Source organism: Malus sylvestris, chromosome 12 (genome assembly GCF_916048215.2).
Source record: "Malus sylvestris chromosome 12, drMalSylv7.2, whole genome shotgun sequence".
NCBI classification, from domain to species: Eukaryota; Viridiplantae; Streptophyta; class Magnoliopsida; order Rosales; family Rosaceae; genus Malus; species Malus sylvestris.
In genome coordinates, this window is record NC_062271.1 from 12549895 (window position 1) to 12568607 (window position 18713).

Below are 18713 nucleotides of genomic sequence, written 5' to 3' on the forward strand. Positions count from 1 at the left end.
AAAAAAAATTATCTCTAGATCTTTCTCCACAATGCTCCACCACCTGTTGGAAAGAAATTGCGTCTCCTCTCCTCCTACAGCTCGCTTCGCCTCCTTGAATCTTACTCTCTCAATCTCATCCTGGACGAAACTGAACCCAGCAAGCAATCCATTTTTCATCAATCGAGAAGAAGAGCAATCTCCAATTCTTCCACTCTCTCTCTCTCGCAGTCCCCCCAGAGTCTCAGTCTCAGTCTCACAGTTGGGGGAGCTCGGCAGACAATTCCAACTTCCAACCCAAAACTAATCTTGGTTTCCTTCCCAATTTACAAAAGGTATTATCCTTTCTTCTTCTTCTTCTTCCTATTTTCCTACAATTTCATAATTTAGAATACATGACTGCTTTTTCTATAGATGTATGGATACTAGATGGAGGTTAGGAAATTAGATTTTTCTTTTTCTTTTTCTGGTGGAGTGAAAGTAATGATTGGATCCACGTTTCTCTTTGAACAAATTTTCTTTTCTTTTCGGTTTTAGTTGACAGACAATTTTGCTCTTCCGCTACAAGATTTTGGATTCAAAACCTAAAAAACGCCAATCTAGTAGAACACCCGCAACTACAAGTTGATAAATATTGCTGTGCTATTCGGTTTTCGGTGTTGGCTGGCTTCCCCAAGTTGGTACATACATATTGCAGTGTGTCTGGCATCATCCTGAAACGAATGCTGTATTACGTGACTTGTCAATTTTGTTGAGAAAACGGAGTTTGCGTTTGTATTATGGAAATGGTCAAATTGGTATATCTGGAATTTCTCTTGTCCACTTATGGATGGATGCAGTCACACAAGTGCAGAGTAGACATCAACCTTCTGGTCGGCAAAGGTTCAGAGGAATTGAGGTGTGTATGAGCAATAGAGATTGATTTTAGGCCGAACGGGATATGGTGTTCCTTTTTCTTTTTTTGTACCCTTCGCTCTTCTTGGTATTAAATGGGGGAGAGCCCAAACGATGGAATGAAATGAAATGAGGGAGCACAAGTACGAGTACGACACTATATCAATGAATTGAAATGAATTATATACCATTCTCCTTAAGTTTATTTTAATTTTTAAATTAGATTTTACCATTCTCTTTTGAAGTATAAATTCATCTCAGCCATTTAATTGCATTCACATTCAATACGTATCCTCACTATACATGCGCCTGGACTCCAAAATAATCATCCACACCTCTTTTCCTAGTCCATATGGTCGGTGTAGGAGCAAAACACGAAATGAAATGAATTATGATGAATTATGTACATACCAAATATCTATATATCTCTCTCTCTCTCTCTCTCTCTTCCTTGCTGCTCTAGGATTATTGTACTTTGTGATAGGATAGACTAACGGCCAGGATATATCCTTTTTACAATTTCTGTGAGTACTCTATTTCATTTCATGTAGAGTTCTCGAAGGATGTGTTTACTTATTGCTCCACTCATGCTCTATCTCTCTCCAAATATTAAAAGGTTGTCAAAAACTTATGTCATTGCTGTGCTAGTTTGTGTGCTAATCCTCTTCCTCTGTGCAGGCTAGCAATTTCTGTTGTCCTTGGTTTTACCAAAGGAAGCTGATTACTGGTTATCTCTCAGTGAAGAGTTGTATAGCTTGGATTATATCTGCACGCAAGAGTCCGTATTCTTGAAAAACGAAGAAAGGTTATGTTTAGATTGGAGGTGTAGCCACCCCAACTAACTATCTTGGCTCCGCCATTGGTCAATTCCAATGGCATTTCCTAGAACCCAAAAGTCCAAACCAGGACCTAGTTCCCCAATCATATTCCTTGCCATCTGCATAGCTGCCATTGCACTCCTCTTCCTCTTTTCTTCTCTCATATCCACTAGTGGGTTCTATATATCCTCTCCAAAAATCCTAGAAAGCATGCCCAAAGACAAGTACAAGAGCCAAAACCACCAAAGTGGCCATGAGAAGTACCTCTACTGGGGTGACAGAATTGATTGCCCTGGAAAGCACTGCGAGTCTTGTGCAGGATTGGGCCACCAGGAGTCCAGCCTTAGGTGTGCTCTTGAAGAGGCCATGTTCCTTCAGAGGTACATTTTAAGGTTCTAAAATTATTGAGTTTCTTTTTGTTCTGGTTTGGGGTTTATGATGTGTTTGGTTGCTGGAAGATTTGTGGGAGACACTGAATTGTAGATCATATATGATATCATAAGAACCAGTTAAATGGGGAGAACTTCTAGGTTAGCATTTTAGATCTGGAAAGTTTGTGACCTTGTAGATCATATAGATTTTTTATTTTTTTGGAAGATTTAGCTGTTATTGATTTGTGCAGCAGGGAATTTTGGATTTATTTTTTATGAACTACATTGTTCTGTTACATCGAACTGGTTGATGTTGATGTTATGGTGGTCCTTGTAATATGTGATTAAGCATAATAATCACTAAACTAGTAGTTTCCATGAAATTTACCACCTAATTAATAGAGTACCAACACGGTATATTTTATGCAACACTGTGTATTAATTTACTTGTTGTTTGCAGAACTTTTGTAATGCCTTCGAGAATGTGTCTCAACCCAATGCACAACAAGAAAGCAATCCTTCATCACTCAAATGATGGAATTTCAGAAGAAAGGTAAGTTTGTACCTCTTAGTTGGGTTTCAAGAGAATGCCTTTTAACTGTGGAATAGTTTTACTGCTAAGAGAATGCCTTTTAACCGTGGAATAGTATTACTGCTACTTGTTGCAAAAAATATGCCATTTCCGTGCTTAAAGTTGGCAATTTTCTTACAAATAAAACATATTACATCTATAGGTGTGTAGGTTGAGATATGTACTTTACCTCAATATCCTTTTTGTATGTACTTATTTGGTTTATCAGAACGCATATAGCATACAATCTGAAGGGGCTTCATTTCATTTGTTAGATGGGCAGCAAACTCTTGTTCCATGGACTCTTTGTATGATATGGATCTCATATCGGGCACTGTACCAGTAATTTTAGACAATTCAAAAAAGTGGTATCAGGTGGTGGAAACAAGTATGAAGTTGGAAGCTAGAGGAGCCGCTCATGTGGAAGGAGTTAATCGTGTTGATCTCAAAGAAAACAGTCGTTTCTCAAATCTTTTAATCATAAACAGAACTGCAAGCCCTCTCTCATGGTAAAATTTTATTTCATTTCCCTTTTTGTTAAAAGCTTTAGGTTGGCTTCTTCAGTGGTGATGAACCTCTACTTCTGTTGCAAGTGTGGGTGTCAGTCGACTTGTCGAGATAATAGTTGACAAACATATTTTGGGAAGAAAGATTAATTCTGGTATTGGTTTAAATTATAACTCCTAAATATAGGCTCTAGATCAATTTCAATTTTTGTAGATATATTCTCCACTTTGAATCATAATGGCCCAACTAAAGTTGTTAGGTTTGTGATACCCATAGCCTCATGTTACTAATTTTTTCAAAGGTGTGGCAAGGCAGTTTTGGTCCAGAAAGCGAGGCTTAAGCCTCTTGAGACATAAGTTATTTAGTTCAAATTTTTTTATGTAATATCAATAATTAAAAAGAGAGCGCTAAATAGAAAAGAGAACTAGAGAGAGAATGAATTCAGGAGATGCGACTTTAGGAGGCTGGTTTGTGTCTTTGGGAAGAAATCATGGTTATGAAAATTTGATTTGGGGCTGAGTTGTGGGGAAGAACAAGCTGTTGGGGAGTCTAAAGGGAATAAACAAAAACTGCAACAATTTTGCTGAAAACCAGCCTGCAGAATTTTGGTCTATAAGCATATAAATGAAACGGGTTGTTTCATAAAGTAACCTAGATGACTTAAGAACATGGTGTTATATAGCTTTAAAAACAGTACCACAAAGAAAACAAAAAAGGCATTGGATTCCTTGTCTTCTTTCCATGGGTTTTACGTCAGCTGCCGTTGCAGACTCTGGAAGTTGCAGTACCTTGCACCCTGCAATCTGCTATACATCCCAACGCCTGAGGCAATTTACTGATAACTTGTCTTGACCCCCGCCACAGAAACGGCATCCAAAACACTGGTTGTTACTTGATCCCTCTAGTTTTATTAAATATCTGAGTTCCTTGACTGAAAAACAATTGAGTTCCAATGCCAAGACGGGATTTGGGTTAATATGCAATTGAATATCGGTTTCACTTGGTTGAAAGTTTTGAAAGTCTCCATTCAGGTTGTTGGATGGAACTTACTGTATTTCTTTTAGTTAAAAAATAACCAAGATGTGTCTCTTTAGTTAAGTTTCATGAATATTAGAATATCAATTTTAGTTGTTTGAGGAATTCATAATGGCAGCCATATAGGTTTATGGAGTGCAAGGATCGAAAAAATAGTAGTGCTATAATTTTGCCTCACTCCTTTCTTCCCTCAATGGTGGCAAAGAAGCTAAGGAATGCAGCTGATGAGGTATGTATTATAATGGATCCAACCAAGTTTAAATTCCATATCTGACTATTGTTTAATGCTTCCATACAATTGCTCTCTCATCTGTTTGCTTATTGTATACGAGTCTAAGTTATATATATGTCATCTGTAAACATATCCCAGTAGCTTCCCAGTCACTATTATAACTAAAACTGGAGATGTTGTTGGCCAACCATCCCTCAAAGTTTCCGTTTCCAAAGTCTCCATATATTTGATTGCCTACTCAATTGTGGATTGATCTGCCTACTTTGTCGTTACCAACTTGGTCTGTGGAATTTTATCAGAACTTTATCTGGTCTCTTCATTATGACTCTTCTCCACTGACTGTCCGAGCTTCTTCTATATGGATGCTTTGGAACTTGGAATGGATTAATACAATTGAATTACATGTAAACAATAGTTAATTGTCTTGAATGAAAGTTTTTGTAACACTCAAAATCTTAACATATGCAACAACGAACGATTACGTAATAATTTTTTTTTTCCGGTTACATAATAATTCATAATAGTAAAAGGCTGATAACTGAACAAAATATCAGGATAATACAATTCATAGTTAAAAAAACATACAAGAATCATGGTAAATATGAATGGTATAGGGGGCATTTGATAATGACATACGAAGATGCCTGTGAGATCTGGGTGGGCTAAATAGCTGAAATGGGTCCAATGTCATGTTGAATTTTCATGTAACTCATATGACAAACACCTCGAGTAATTAGCTAGGACAGGATGTCTCGAAACCTCGGTTTGAATTTGAATTTTTCTTTTATGTTTGGAAATTTGTCACATGTAGCATATAATCAATTTGGGATAGGATTTTGACTTTTAAGAAAAAAGGTTATGCATTAATTATACTGCAGAATTACCCTAGGCCCGTCTATTTCCCCTTGAATTATTTCCCGTGCATGTCAGTGCTGTTACTGACTTTGACCAAATCATTCCACAGATTAAGGAACTCCTTGGTGATTATGATGCCATGCATGTTCGTCGTGGTGATATAATAAAGACCAGGAAGGACAGGTTTGGCGTCAACAGGACCCTGCATCCTCATGTGGACAGGGATACTCACCCCGAGTTTATTCTCCGCAGAATTGAAAAATGGGTCCCATCTGGACGAACTCTTTATATCGCTTCAAATGAAAGGACACCGGGTTTTTTTTCACTTCTCTCAGTCAGGTAAGTCCTCAGGCATGTTCAGGTTTTTTTCACCATCTACTTTAGAGATGAAAACCTGTGTTCATTGTGCTAAAACGAACTATTTGTCATGCTAACGTGTTAAGGACAGCTCAGAGCTCGCTTGTGTTGTGTCAAACTTTCAGTTATTTGTTCTGGCTAGTTATGGTTTAACTTAATCCATTGGGTACTGCTGGGTTCGGTATGAAATCTAAGTACCATTGGCCGAAAATGTGTAGGATTCAGGTTTAGTAATTACAATGCATTTGGAAAGATCTTATGGATTAGCTAATACTGAAGTAGTCGAGCCAAAAGACATTTGTAATTATTTGATACTGGAGTTGTGAACATTCATGACAGAATGAATAATGTGTTTGATCTACGCATACACTATGACCTCTGAAGTCATCTAATGCTCGTTCTGTCTAATAAACTTCACGTTAATCTCCTGTTACTGTTCAATATTTGCAATGGAATCCTCAATTTTCATGTGCTTACTTTACTAGGAAGCTCAGAGAATTTATTTACTTATTATTAGTCTCAACTCTCCAGTGGGGTATACAGTTTCTATATGATTTGACTATTTTTCAGATTGTGCTATCATTAACTTGAAGGTCCTTTTGGCTCCGAAAGAATGTTCAAGGGGTTAAATTTGTCATACAAAGTTGTTGCTGACCTCGTTTCTGACCATGTAAATATATGCAGATACAAATTGGCGTATTCATCAAACTATAGCCACATCTTGGAGCCCGTGATTGAGAATAACTACCAGCTGTTCATGATTGAGAGGCTTATCATGACGGGTGCTAAAACGTTCATCAACACATTTAAAGAAGATGATACAGATCTCAGTCTTACTGATGACCGAAAGAAGAACACCAAGGTGTGGCAAATACCAGTTTATACCATGGATGAAGAGGGAACCTAGCATTTTAGCTCCGCAGAAAGGTTCCTAAAATTTTTGAACGCCCGTACAGTCGTACTGATACTCTAATGCACATAATAATACAAGCAGAGGCTCGCGTTTCATGCTACGAGAGCTTCCCAGTGAAAATTGAATTGTGGCATAAATTACAAGTTGCAGTTTTTCAAATATTTGTTTTAACTGGAAGGTTAATTTTTTATTTCTTATATACTTCGACCCAGTTTATTTGTATTTGATATGTTCCTGATCGAAATCTTAAACATGTAGTCCTGTTAAACTTTAGGCCCCGTCTGGTGGACAGGATGGGATGGATTATTTATTAAATTGGACTTGAAGTTCAGTCGATGTTTGGTGAGACCAATTGGAACATGGACTGAATTGGCTATGAATCTGAAATAAGGGAAAATATGATGGGTTATGTAACTTAATCATACGCGTGGGTTTTGTAACCCGTTCTTGCCAATCCAATCCTGCCCACCAAACGGGCCTTAAAGAGCCGTCTGATTAAGGAGTTCACCTAGACATGAAACACGTGATCAATACAAACCGGTCAATCCAAAGAATCTAGAGAATATTCCGGTTAAAAACCTGGATATAACTTTCGGGTAAAGAACAGTATCTCTTACACGATTCCGATACAAGATCTAATCCTGTACGTAATCACAGCCAGAAGTAAGTGCTTAATGCAAGCTCGGCTTCAGTTTTCACCGGAAAAATGAATGAAGGAACCTCCATAGTTTGGTAAGAGAGTTGCTCTCCTAAGTCCTGATATGCAAAATCTTTGATATAGATTTGAAATTAAGCCATATCAATTCGTCTGATATGGATTCAACGTGGTGGTCGACAATAAAGGGGTTGGACTGTCGAAATGTTAAATTTTAAACGTAAAATTTAAATTTGAAAGCTTATGTGGCATATTGATCTTTTTTTATATTTTGTTTTCCAATCGATATTTCAAATTTAAACTATTATTTATTACATTATTTACTTTTCATAGTTGTAATTAGTATTTTAAAACAAAAGATAAGTATACAAATTATGAAAAGCATTTATTAATTACTAAAAATATATTTAAAGCTACTGTCAAATTTGACAAGCAACTTCGTCTGCTACCTTTCCATCTCATGCCACATAAGAATTGGCATTTCGGTTGAAAAACATTAGTGATATCTTTTTTCACCGTTATTGCTGATGTGGACTTTTTCACATATCATTTGGAGATACTCTTAGGTGTTAAATTCATATTAGGTAGACCAAATCAGTTTTCTCGATCTTGTAGTTTCCGCTGAGGGAATTCGTGTGGACCCACATAAGAATTCTTAGTGATTGCATTGCTTTTTAATAAGTTGATGAATGTTCCGACGATGCTTATGAATCTAACGGATCAAGTATTCCACGCATTTTCCGACGGATTCAAAATTGTCCTATTGATAACATTCTTGTCTACTCCAACAACAAGGTCAAACTTACTAAACATCAACATCCAACTTTATACCAAATTCCACAAATGTCAACCTTGCTTAGATTACATACCTTTATTGGGAAACGTGAGCGTAGTAGAGGATATTCTTACCAAATCCAAGGTTGTGACGATTGGAAATCGAAAATCCCTCGAGTGTCATGAATTACGAAATACCATCGGTCTTGTCGATTTCTATCGACGGTTGTCAACGATTCTTCAACCATGATCTTATTCCCATTTTTGGCAAGAAAGTAAACCAGTTTTGTTTGAGATGATGAGTGTGAACGAAATTTCCGACAATTGAAGTGTTGTCTCACCCAATCATTATTTCTTTTTTCTTACACCTCTTGATGACATTGATCAACTTCGAATTTTATGGTGATGTTTTACTGAACGTGTAGCTGGGCACTAATGCAGCATGATCGAGTAACGCTTATGCCTTTCGATGGTTGGGACTACAAGATGTGAGCCATCCTATCTACAACCTAGAGTCAACGGCTATCATCGTGGCTTGAAAATCCAATGACACCCCTCCATGGAGCCTATGGCGATGATTCAGTGTTTGTCGACCAACTCACTAAGCATACTATTTATCAGTCCGTGAGGACTATACCTTGAACCATTTGGCAGAATCCCGTATTCTTGGAATTTCTTTGACTCTTTGACATTTTGGTCCACATCAGCTTTGTTCGTAATTCCAGAATCGCCTCGTGGTCCTAAAAGATGTTTAGTCATTCTTGGGTCACTCTATTGTTCTTTGTATCATTTCTGAATAAGTCAGACTGTCCAGGAGAACCACTCAGATGTTGAAGTTTTTAATTAAGATCACCAGTCCTTCAATTGCCTAATCAACACCTTATTCAGCGAATCTTCACCACTAGTGATTGAATATTACGGGATTTATTGTTTTAGCGAGATGTTGTGAATATGGGTTTGGGGAAAGTCTAGGTTTCCATTCGTCAGTTTCATTAGAATATTGTTCAAGTCGAGTTAGCGTTTGACAACTTCAAACTACTACCCCATAACCAAGTTAGGTACTTACATGTATTCAAGCATTGGAGTTGTATATTCAATATCGATATCTTGTACTTTGAATTTAAGGGACTTGTTTTGACCCTTAAACTCTTGAGTGTTCTTTTAGCCTTCTCGACATGGTTTCTCGCCAAATCAATGAGGAATTCATGATGGATCGACTTGGATGAAATGTGCGCCCAATTTCATATCAATTCTTCTGGGAACATTAGGAGAATAACCTTTTCACAACCTTACCAGACTTACTAAGAAGAATTCCAAGTGGTCTTAAAGATTGAGCCGTCTTTTAGTATGGAATTGGTGAAGGTAGAAATGTTGGTTTTGAGTCTGGTGAGTTTGGCACTAGTTTCTGTGTGTGGCTCGAAACGAAAACCATCATTCTAAGGAAGTGGTCAGAGTTATGGTTCCTTAAGAGGTTTTCAAATCTTGTATTCCTTGATTAGGAGAGTGATCACAAATGAATGTTTCACGACATGTGTTCGCCTCTACACATTTTTCAACTATTTCACTCCAGGACTTTATTATTCGTGTGTATGTGGATGTTGAAGCATCTATAGTAGCTTTGATTGGTGCCCTTGGGGGAGTACGGGAGCATAATTGAGGCATGAATCGAACTATCTAGGCACATTCTCACATTGAGGGGCAAAATGGTATTTTGGCACCCTTATGAACTTCTTGCTTGCTTATTAAGACAACAATAAGTTATCAGCATTACGGGTTGCAGACTATAATATCAGTGATGTGAAAATTAATTTGACACACAAATTAAACCCTATTGTTGACAATTGTAGCAAAGATATAAGTAGGGATCATTCTAGACCGGTGATTAATTAGGGCTGCTAATCTACACAAATATGACTCAAAAATACCAAACTAGACTTAGAAACACTCAACTAGACTCTATAGACTCAAAACTGACTGAAAACACTCAAAACAGCAAAACTAAGTTAAAAAGACTCAAAACAGACTCTAGGGAGCTATTTGGACGAATTTAAGACTAGTAAGACTCAAAACACTAAATTGGACAGATTTAAACACTTTTCTAACTAATCTAAGACAATTAATTAGAAAGGGGATTGATTTGGACGAAATTTAACTAAATTAAATAGATTGCAAAACAAAGTAAATTAGGTGATTTGAATGGTGAAAACTTAGCCAGAAGATCCTTCTCCACACAGGACATATGCATATAAACCAATTTCCAATATTGTTCCCTTAGACTATGAATGACAACACCCCAAGTTAACCGTGACAATACAAATTAACCATCGGATTTTCCTTAACTCATTGAATTGGACATGATACACATCACAACCAAATTATCCTTCTCAAGATCCCTAACTATGAAAAGCATGATAGAAAAACATATCAAAGGTCATTAAGTTCTTTGAAAACCATAAGCATTGACGAGGCATTTGTAACTATGAAAAGCATGATACTCCTGCCAAGGATTTACTTAACACAATCATGACTAGTGACTTCCACAACTTGTGAATATAAGTTCATAACGATAGGTGAAACTCCCTTATACTCTAGCATCAAGTTTATGCACGCAAACTAAGTATGCATCCCCAATCAACATACATAAACAAGTTTTAATAACTCAGATAAGCAAATCACATTCAAGACTCAAGAAACAATAACTGGATGTAATCAATTCATATAAAGCATATAATCATGGCTTCAAATTCACCTCTTACTAAAAAGAAATTAGTTCCTCATGTTCGCAATTAAACAAAGATAACTTAAATTAGACATTGAAAATAAAAGATAGAAAACACCTAAGACCGCTTCAGCAATCCAATGTTGAATGACAAGGCACGGCGAAGGGCTCCAAAGAATTCTCTCAATTGTATCTGAATATGTGGGTGTGTGGTGTAGGAAAATATGGTAGAGGGTAGTGATTTGAATTGTGGTAGAAAATATGTATTTATAGGCTAGGGTTTTGCGCAAAGTAGTGGAGGAGAAGGATTGCACAATCCTAGAGGAATAGGACTAGGAAATTCAACACAAAGCTTCTAGAAAGGGATTAAATTCGTCAGATTTCTAGAGGGAAAAAGGATTAGGTTATTTGCATTGTTTCAGGGCTTCTAGAATTAGATATTAGGTATTCTAATGTGATAAGGAGTCCCCCTTGCAACTGGAATTAAGGTAGGATAGGATTAGGATAGGATAAGATAAGATAAGGTTAGTTTGGATGAGATAAGGTTGGATAAGGTTTTGGATAATGTTCCTTCATTTTAGCTGATTCCTTATCTTCTTTGTCTTAGATTTATTTCTTCAACTCTTTAGCACATTCCTTGACATCTTTGGTCTTCAAATTCGTCCATCCATCTTACTCCACTCATAAGCTATCCATTTGATGCCCAAAACTGCTTCAAAATGCTTCATATTGCACTTTCTTGCCAACTTTGTCATTTGGACCTACAAACACATGAAAATAGCTTAAAACACTATAATAAACACAAACTAATTATGAAAATGCAAGAAAACAATCTAACTAAGTCGCATAAATATGCTCCTATCAATCGGTGGCTTATTTGCTGGATTCACGAAGCAAGTGGGTAAGTCGGCCCATCTACGACAATAGTTACTAATTATTTATGGTTAGGATTTGACTCAAGGCACACACATTCTCAGAGTACATGACGTTTCGAATGATTGGGCGAGACCCATTTTCATTTTTTGTTTTAATTTTCAGTATAAGGATTTTTAACTTACATTATTATTAAATATATATGTATTTTTGACGTTACAAATGTTTAGGTGAATCGTTTCCACTTTCGGTTTTAAATTCGGTACAAGTATTTGAATTCTATGTTATATATGTCTATTTTGACATCACTTGATTATACGTATAAATTTTTGACCTTATGTTGTTACATATGTATTTATTTTATTTTATATTTTATATAAGTATTATACTATACTATTATATTGAGGAAGGAAGAAGGTATGAGCTTGGAGGCATGAAAGAAGAATCATTGCAATTCGATTGCGACGGAATGACATTCTCTTTTATGCAACCGCTCTAACTTGATTTTTTCTTGATATATGTTTTCTTCCTATTTTCTTGTATTTTTATGTATAGCAAGTTATTTCAAATTTCGAGGATGAAATTTTCCTAAGAGGGTAGATTGTAACAACCCGTCTTAAATTTTACGTTGTAATTAGTTAAATTTACGAAAATACCCCTAATGAAGAAAGTTTTGACTTTCGTTGAGTTTCGCTATTTGACATTTAGGAAATTTTCTTTTAATTTATTCACGTAGCATTCGTCGATACGAACTTGTGGGCATAAACGGAATCAAATTTGGAGCTAAAACGAAGTTTCTACGAATTTTTGAACGTCAAGGGCATTTTGGTAATTTCATAATTTGAGATATTTCTCCATCATGGGCCACTCATGGGGTGACATGTGGCAGGATTACCACCATTTTATGGGGTGTTCCTTTCTGTCTTGAGACTCTCTCCCACTCTTATTTCTTTCTTTTTTCCCTTCTTTTTCTTTATCTCTCACTCCTTCCCTCTCAGTTCTTACCCTCCTTCTCGTTTCCTACTCCCTCCACCCTTTCCTCTTCGTACAACTAAAAATCACCACCACGACCACCTTATTTCTCCGGCATGAACCACCACCATGAAGCTTAGACGGAGTACCACCATTGGATTCTTTCTTCCTTACTGTGCATTTCGACCCCTTCACTGTGCAGCCCTTTTTTTCCGGCGAATTCTTGCCATTTCTGGTGAAGGTAAGCGTCAAAATTGGTCCCTATCATTGTAGATTGTGTATAGGTTCACGATTAGATTGTAGATTGTGTCTAGGTTCACAATTAGTAAGGTTTGGGGTGGTTTTGGTGTTGTAGGTGAAGGAAAATTTTTGTCCTAGCTAAGAACATGTGAGAACATTTGAACACATAAGCAAACTAATAACACTTTAAAGTAGGCATACATTAAAAAACAATTCTAAAACCCATGACTTTCAAAGTATAGTGAATGGTGAACCACAATACTCTTTAACAAGTTTAAAGAGAAGAAAGGATTTTGAGATTCATTACCCTTGAAGCTCATCCTTGTTTACACAAGGGATTCACCCAAGTGGAGGGCCTTCGAGTCACCTCCTAGCTCCTTAGATCTTCCTTGTGATTTTCTTCCTTTTGATACTCCTTTGCTTCTTGAGGATGTGAGGAAAGGATATCTAAGAACACCAAAGGTTTGGTGTCTCCACACCAAGGATGAGGTGTGAAGATAAAATGGATGACTTAGAGGAAGAAAGACTGCTAGCTATCCTTCCCCTAAGTGGCCAGCCTCTATAGAGAAAAAGAGAGAAAACGTTTCTCTTCTTTGCCTCAAGAAAACCCTAATAAGTGAATGGCTATAAAGATGCCTTTATACCACCTTACATTTGAGTGGAAAACTTGCAATTAACCCAAGTTTGCTTCCACTCACCCTATGGCCAGTTTTGACTTGGTTATTGGGCTAATTGCCCATTTTGTTTTAGTTGTCATACAACTTAAATATAATGGGCCTTGTGGACCAAAACCCTTTTGGGCCCCAAGACCCGAAACTAACTTGCAAGCCCAATACGAACCTTTCGTATAATTAATTAACTAATTAATTAATCTTGACCATTCTCAATTAAACCATTTAATGCTTATCCATCTCATTTATATTTCTTCACTTTCATCCTTACTCGGTGTACGATCCATTAGGTTCCAATTAGCGAGGCAGTGAGTGATTGTTACTCTTAACGATCGATTGTGAATTCAAACTACATTTCAATTCTCCCTTTGATGAAGATTAGTGTTTACTAATCTTCAGGGCTTCTACAAACCATGAGTGACACCTAGTAGTAGGTCATGGCTACCCAAGCTAAATAGAAGTGGTTGGAGAACATATCCAATTACAATTACAATGCAATACGGTCATTCTCTAATACAATACTCTTAATCACATTGTTTGAGTGATAGTTTGATTCATGTCTACTATCCAATGTGATACTTCTCTATGTGATTCAATTGAATATGATTTGGAACAAACTTCCTAAGTCATATTCATATGCTTTGGACAAAGACTCTCGAATCATATCTCAGAGTATTCTCCTTCCACCATGGATGGTTAGAGATCCCTTGTTGTGCATTCATATGCCTACATGACTAATAGCTTGACCCCAACAATGTCGTGGACATTCTCGATGGAATGCCTTTGATATGATCAAAGATCAAGGACCTAACCATTAGACATTTATGATGCCTCAAGTCAAAGGACTACTTTGCATATTGCAACTTACGAGTTCTTACATGACATGTATGTTCGAACTCTCTTTTTTATCGTAGTTTAGTGTACTCGATTACCTTTTGAGCACCTATATGTTTGTCTCAATGTCCTACACTAAATGACTTAAGACTAGTCATACTCACGCTTGAGTTAACATAACACATACTAACCTTAGCAGATTGTCCATGCCCAATTGGAAATCCTATGGCTAGGAACGTTTTAGGAATGAACATAAGAGAAAGGTCTCATTAATCTAACTTACGTAGATCACTTCTCTCTTAGATTAATTACATTCCTTGGATTCCCTTTATTACTTCAACACATAATACAATAAGTAGTGATTAACAATAAGCTTTGCCCTTCATTAAACATATAATAGTTTAACACAATAAGTATTCCAAAAGCTATTACATCAAATGAGTGGCTTTGTGGGCATACTTCCAATAGTAGGAACTTGGAAAACACAAGGGAAGTAAGTGTTCAAAACTGTGGTCATTTGGCCACCTTCTAGCCATTTCTCCGGCCAACTCCAATCTCTGTTGGGCCTTCTAAAGGTATGAATCTCTTCTCCACATTCAAAACTACATTTTGGCTTTTGAATCACTCAATTTGGGCTTGTATCGAGCTAAGAATAAGCTCTTGAAGTTGGTGGAAAAATCTGGAAAAATTCCAGAAATTCGACGAAGGCGAGTACAAGCGTACTCGCTACGTGTGGAGTTGTCATGGGTCGGCGCATTGAGTGCACACGCCTCCGCCAGAGACACTGTGCTTTGCCGTCGTAAACGGTGGCGGCGACCACGGTGGCGATGGTGGATTTTTCAGCAATCCTATCTCGGCACGTGGTGACCCGAGCCGCCACCCATGGCAGCGCGTACTGCGGCTCGTGGGGGAACTTGAGGTTCCTTCTTAAGTTTTTCGACATGCCGAATCCGAATCAGCCGTTCGTTTTCCCATACTCAATCATTTTAGTAGAGTTTTAATAGATGGTCGATATTTGTGTTTAAGTGTGTTGGTCGGAAGTGATCCCGTCCTCCCTAGTTCGATCAGCTCCCTGGTAGCGGAATATCTGTGAGTGGACCGCTTCTCAAATTGCATGTTTTTATAAAATATTAGGCTTGCATACATTTCATATTTCATGAAATAATTACGTTTATGATATGTTTTACGGACTTCAATATTTATGGTTTACGGAGAATTTATGATTTATTTAAATTACTTTTACGAAATATTTATGGTTTATCTATTTACGGTTTATAAAATGGCATGTTTATTGAAATCACGTTTATGAAATTTCTTATGATTTCGGATTATGAGGTTTTAGTATTCTACAATTGGTATGAGTTTTTGAGATACGTTTTCTGTGCTTATCTAGTGGGTTATCATACAACACATACACACAACACGAGTATGTATCTGTCTATGGCCATAGGACACAGTTGATGAGCAGAGAGATATTTATGACATACTCCCAACTTCATAGGCGAAACTAGTGTTGTACAGCTTCATTAGCCACAACTAGTGTCGGTGTGTTATGTAGAGATATTTCTTCTCTGGTGTAATCTAGAGTTGTACAGCTTCACCTTTGAGTGATGGGACCTACCATGTTTCTTCACTGGCATAACCCAATGTCGTACAGCTTCACCCTTGGGTGATGGATATGCCTTCGGGCGAATATGATACCCCTATTTAAGTACTTTATTGATTTGATGTAAGAACGTTTTCATGACATGCTAGGGTTTTCAAAAAACCTATTACATAGTATTATCTTGTTTTCAAAACAAGGGGTTAGTATGTTTAGAAAGAAAATGGTTTTCTTATTATTAGTAATATTATTATAAACTTTGGTCCACTTAACTTTTTGTTTTGCGCCCTTCAGGACTTAGAATCGAGGCATACGATCCCGGTGTTGAGGCGTTCCCGTATCAGTACCTTCAAGTCCTCTCGGTATAGGACCCCCTTTCTTTGAAATCTCATTGTTATATAATATTCCTTTTATAGTATCCTTGATTAGTTGTATGCTCTGAACACGTTCCCACATTCACATATTTCATTATATTTAAATTTACTTATTTTAATTACGTTTGTTCTTTCTTCATAACTTGCATGCATGTTAAAATGACTTCGTCATCCTCGGGTGTCGGCCAACACATGCCCATCCTGGTGTTTAGAGGATATTGGGATCATGGCGTGTTAGTTATGGGATGAGAGTATCCTTGTTGCAAATTTAATTTTGTTGATATTTCAAAATATATAATAATCATTTAAGTCTTGATATATTTAATAAACTAAATTCCTACTTATTTTTCTTTCAGTTTTCAGTTCCAATTCCCAAAATAATTTTAGAATTAATGTAGCACTGTAAACGTTGGGTATCTACACAGAAACTTTACACTTCTTTTATGGTGATGAATTACATGCATATGTTATATGTACCTTCCCTTGCTCCTTCCTTTGATCTTATCAGAAAGTCTCATAAAAATCTCTTCTCCTCCCTCTCGTTCTATGTCAAATTGTCGGGAAGCCTCTAAGTGCCTTGTTTCAACCACAACCAGAAGTATTGCATCCTGCAAACCTCTATCAATTTCCTGTTACTAATAATGCAACTATATCGAAGAAACTGAGAACGAAGAATGTCGAATACAGAGAGCTAGAGATAGAAAGTAGAAAGGGAAAAGAATTCAATTTGTTATTTCTGCCTTGGCATTTATGACCACATTTTGTCTAATAAATACAACACACCTATAACTAACTTCAAATACCTCCAACACAATTATGACACATGGCTATATCCTAACATTCCCCCTCAAGCTTATGCATGAAGGAACTAAGCATAAGATTATTACAATGTGAGCTAAACAAAGGATAACATAAACCCTTGGTAAAGACATCAGCATGTTGTTCCGCTGATGCAACAAACTGCAATAGAATTGAACCTTGTTGAACACGCTCTCGAACAAAATGACAATCGATTTCTATATGTTTAGCTTTGGAATGCAAAATCGGATTTGTTGCTAGTGCTATAGTAGAGATGTTGTCACAATACAGAAGAGGAACTTCTGAATAAGGAAGATGTAAATCCTTGAGTAATTGTTGTAACCAAACCACCTCTGCAGTTGTTGTAGCCATAACATGATCCTCAGCCTCTGTGGAGGATCGATTGACTGTGTGCTGCTTCTTAGAACTCTAAGAGATAGGATTATTGCCTAGAAATACTACAAAACTTGTGGTTGACCTCTTGTCATTGGGATCTCCAACCCAATCTGCATCAGTATATGCTTTAATATCCAGAGTGCCATGTTAAAAACATAATCCAAGAGTCATCGACCTCGTAGATAAGCAATGAAATGATTGTCCAGGGGTGAGTGCATGAATTGACATACTTGATTGACCGAACAATGCTTATGTAGAGACCAAGATCATGGAAATAAGGACTACCATGATTTAGTAGCTTCTGATTTGGATGACAATGAGTTATACAAGGCTTGCTATCCATCATGTTGGTCTTGGTTAGCAAATCAGTGATATACTTAGTTTGATGCACAAGTAAACCTTGAGGCTGATATTCATTCTGAAAACCAAGGAAATAGTGTAAAATCCCTAAGTCCTTCATATCAAATTCACTTGTTAACTGATCTATCACAGTTTGAACTTGAGTATCACAATCACCACTGAATATTATATCATCAACATACAATAACAGCACAACAATAGACTGACCATTATGCTTCACATACAAAGAAGGATTAGCATATGAGGGTTTAAAGCCTAAGGTAAAAAGGAACCTGGAAAATTGTTCATTCCAAGCTCGATGAGCTTGTTTAAGTCTATAGAGAGACTTATCCAACTTACACACAAACTTAGGATGATCCGAATTAATAAAGCCTTAGGGCTGAGACATATACACCTATTCATCAAGAAAACCATGAATAAAAGTGTTCTTGACATCAAGCTGTTTTAATTTCTAACCTTTTGTAGCAGCTAAGGACAACATAAGTCTCACTGTGGTTGGCTTTACTACAGGACTGAAAGTTTCATAATAGTTAAGACTTGCTTCTTGGGAGACAATGACATCAGAATACATGTCAGATTGCTCCATAGACTGTGTAACTGTGACCTTAGTAGGTAAGCTTTGAGGAGAGAAACGATCACCAGGTATTGAAAAGCATAACTGAGTAACAGGATGAGATTCAGTGGTATTGGAAGTAAAGGAAGGAAATGGAATCTATGGGAAAAAAATGGGAATAAAGGATGGATGCTAAAAGGTATTTAGATAAGGTACATGAGATGGTTCCAATGGTGGTGAATTGTGTGAAGAAACTGGTAAGCTAAGAAAAGTTCTTCATCAAACACAACATGCCTAGAGACAATGATCTTGTGATCTCTAATAGCATAGCAAATATACCCTTTGTACTAAGCTGCATA

General features: G+C 36.9%; 1 protein-coding gene across 3 annotated transcripts; it reads left to right on the forward strand.

Moving 5' to 3' along the window:
* LOC126593387 (uncharacterized) lies at window positions 1-6863 on the forward strand. Of its 3 annotated transcripts, XM_050259439.1 has the most exons (8): window positions 2-314; window positions 517-877; window positions 1552-2071; window positions 2523-2615; window positions 2909-3142; window positions 4302-4404; window positions 5372-5601; window positions 6304-6863. In XM_050259439.1, the coding sequence occupies exons 3-8, from the start codon at window positions 1746-1748 to the stop codon at window positions 6524-6526; spliced, it is 1209 nt and encodes a 402-aa protein (XP_050115396.1). In that variant the 5' UTR covers window positions 2-314; window positions 517-877; window positions 1552-1745; the 3' UTR covers window positions 6527-6863. The 3 variants fall into 3 exon arrangements, with proteins under 3 accessions (XP_050115397.1, XP_050115396.1, XP_050115395.1); XM_050259438.1 differs by lacking the exon at window positions 517-877; XM_050259440.1 differs by lacking the exons at window positions 517-877; window positions 2523-2615 and having other exon boundaries at window positions 1-314.
* Window positions 6864-18713: the final 11850 nt, after the last annotated feature.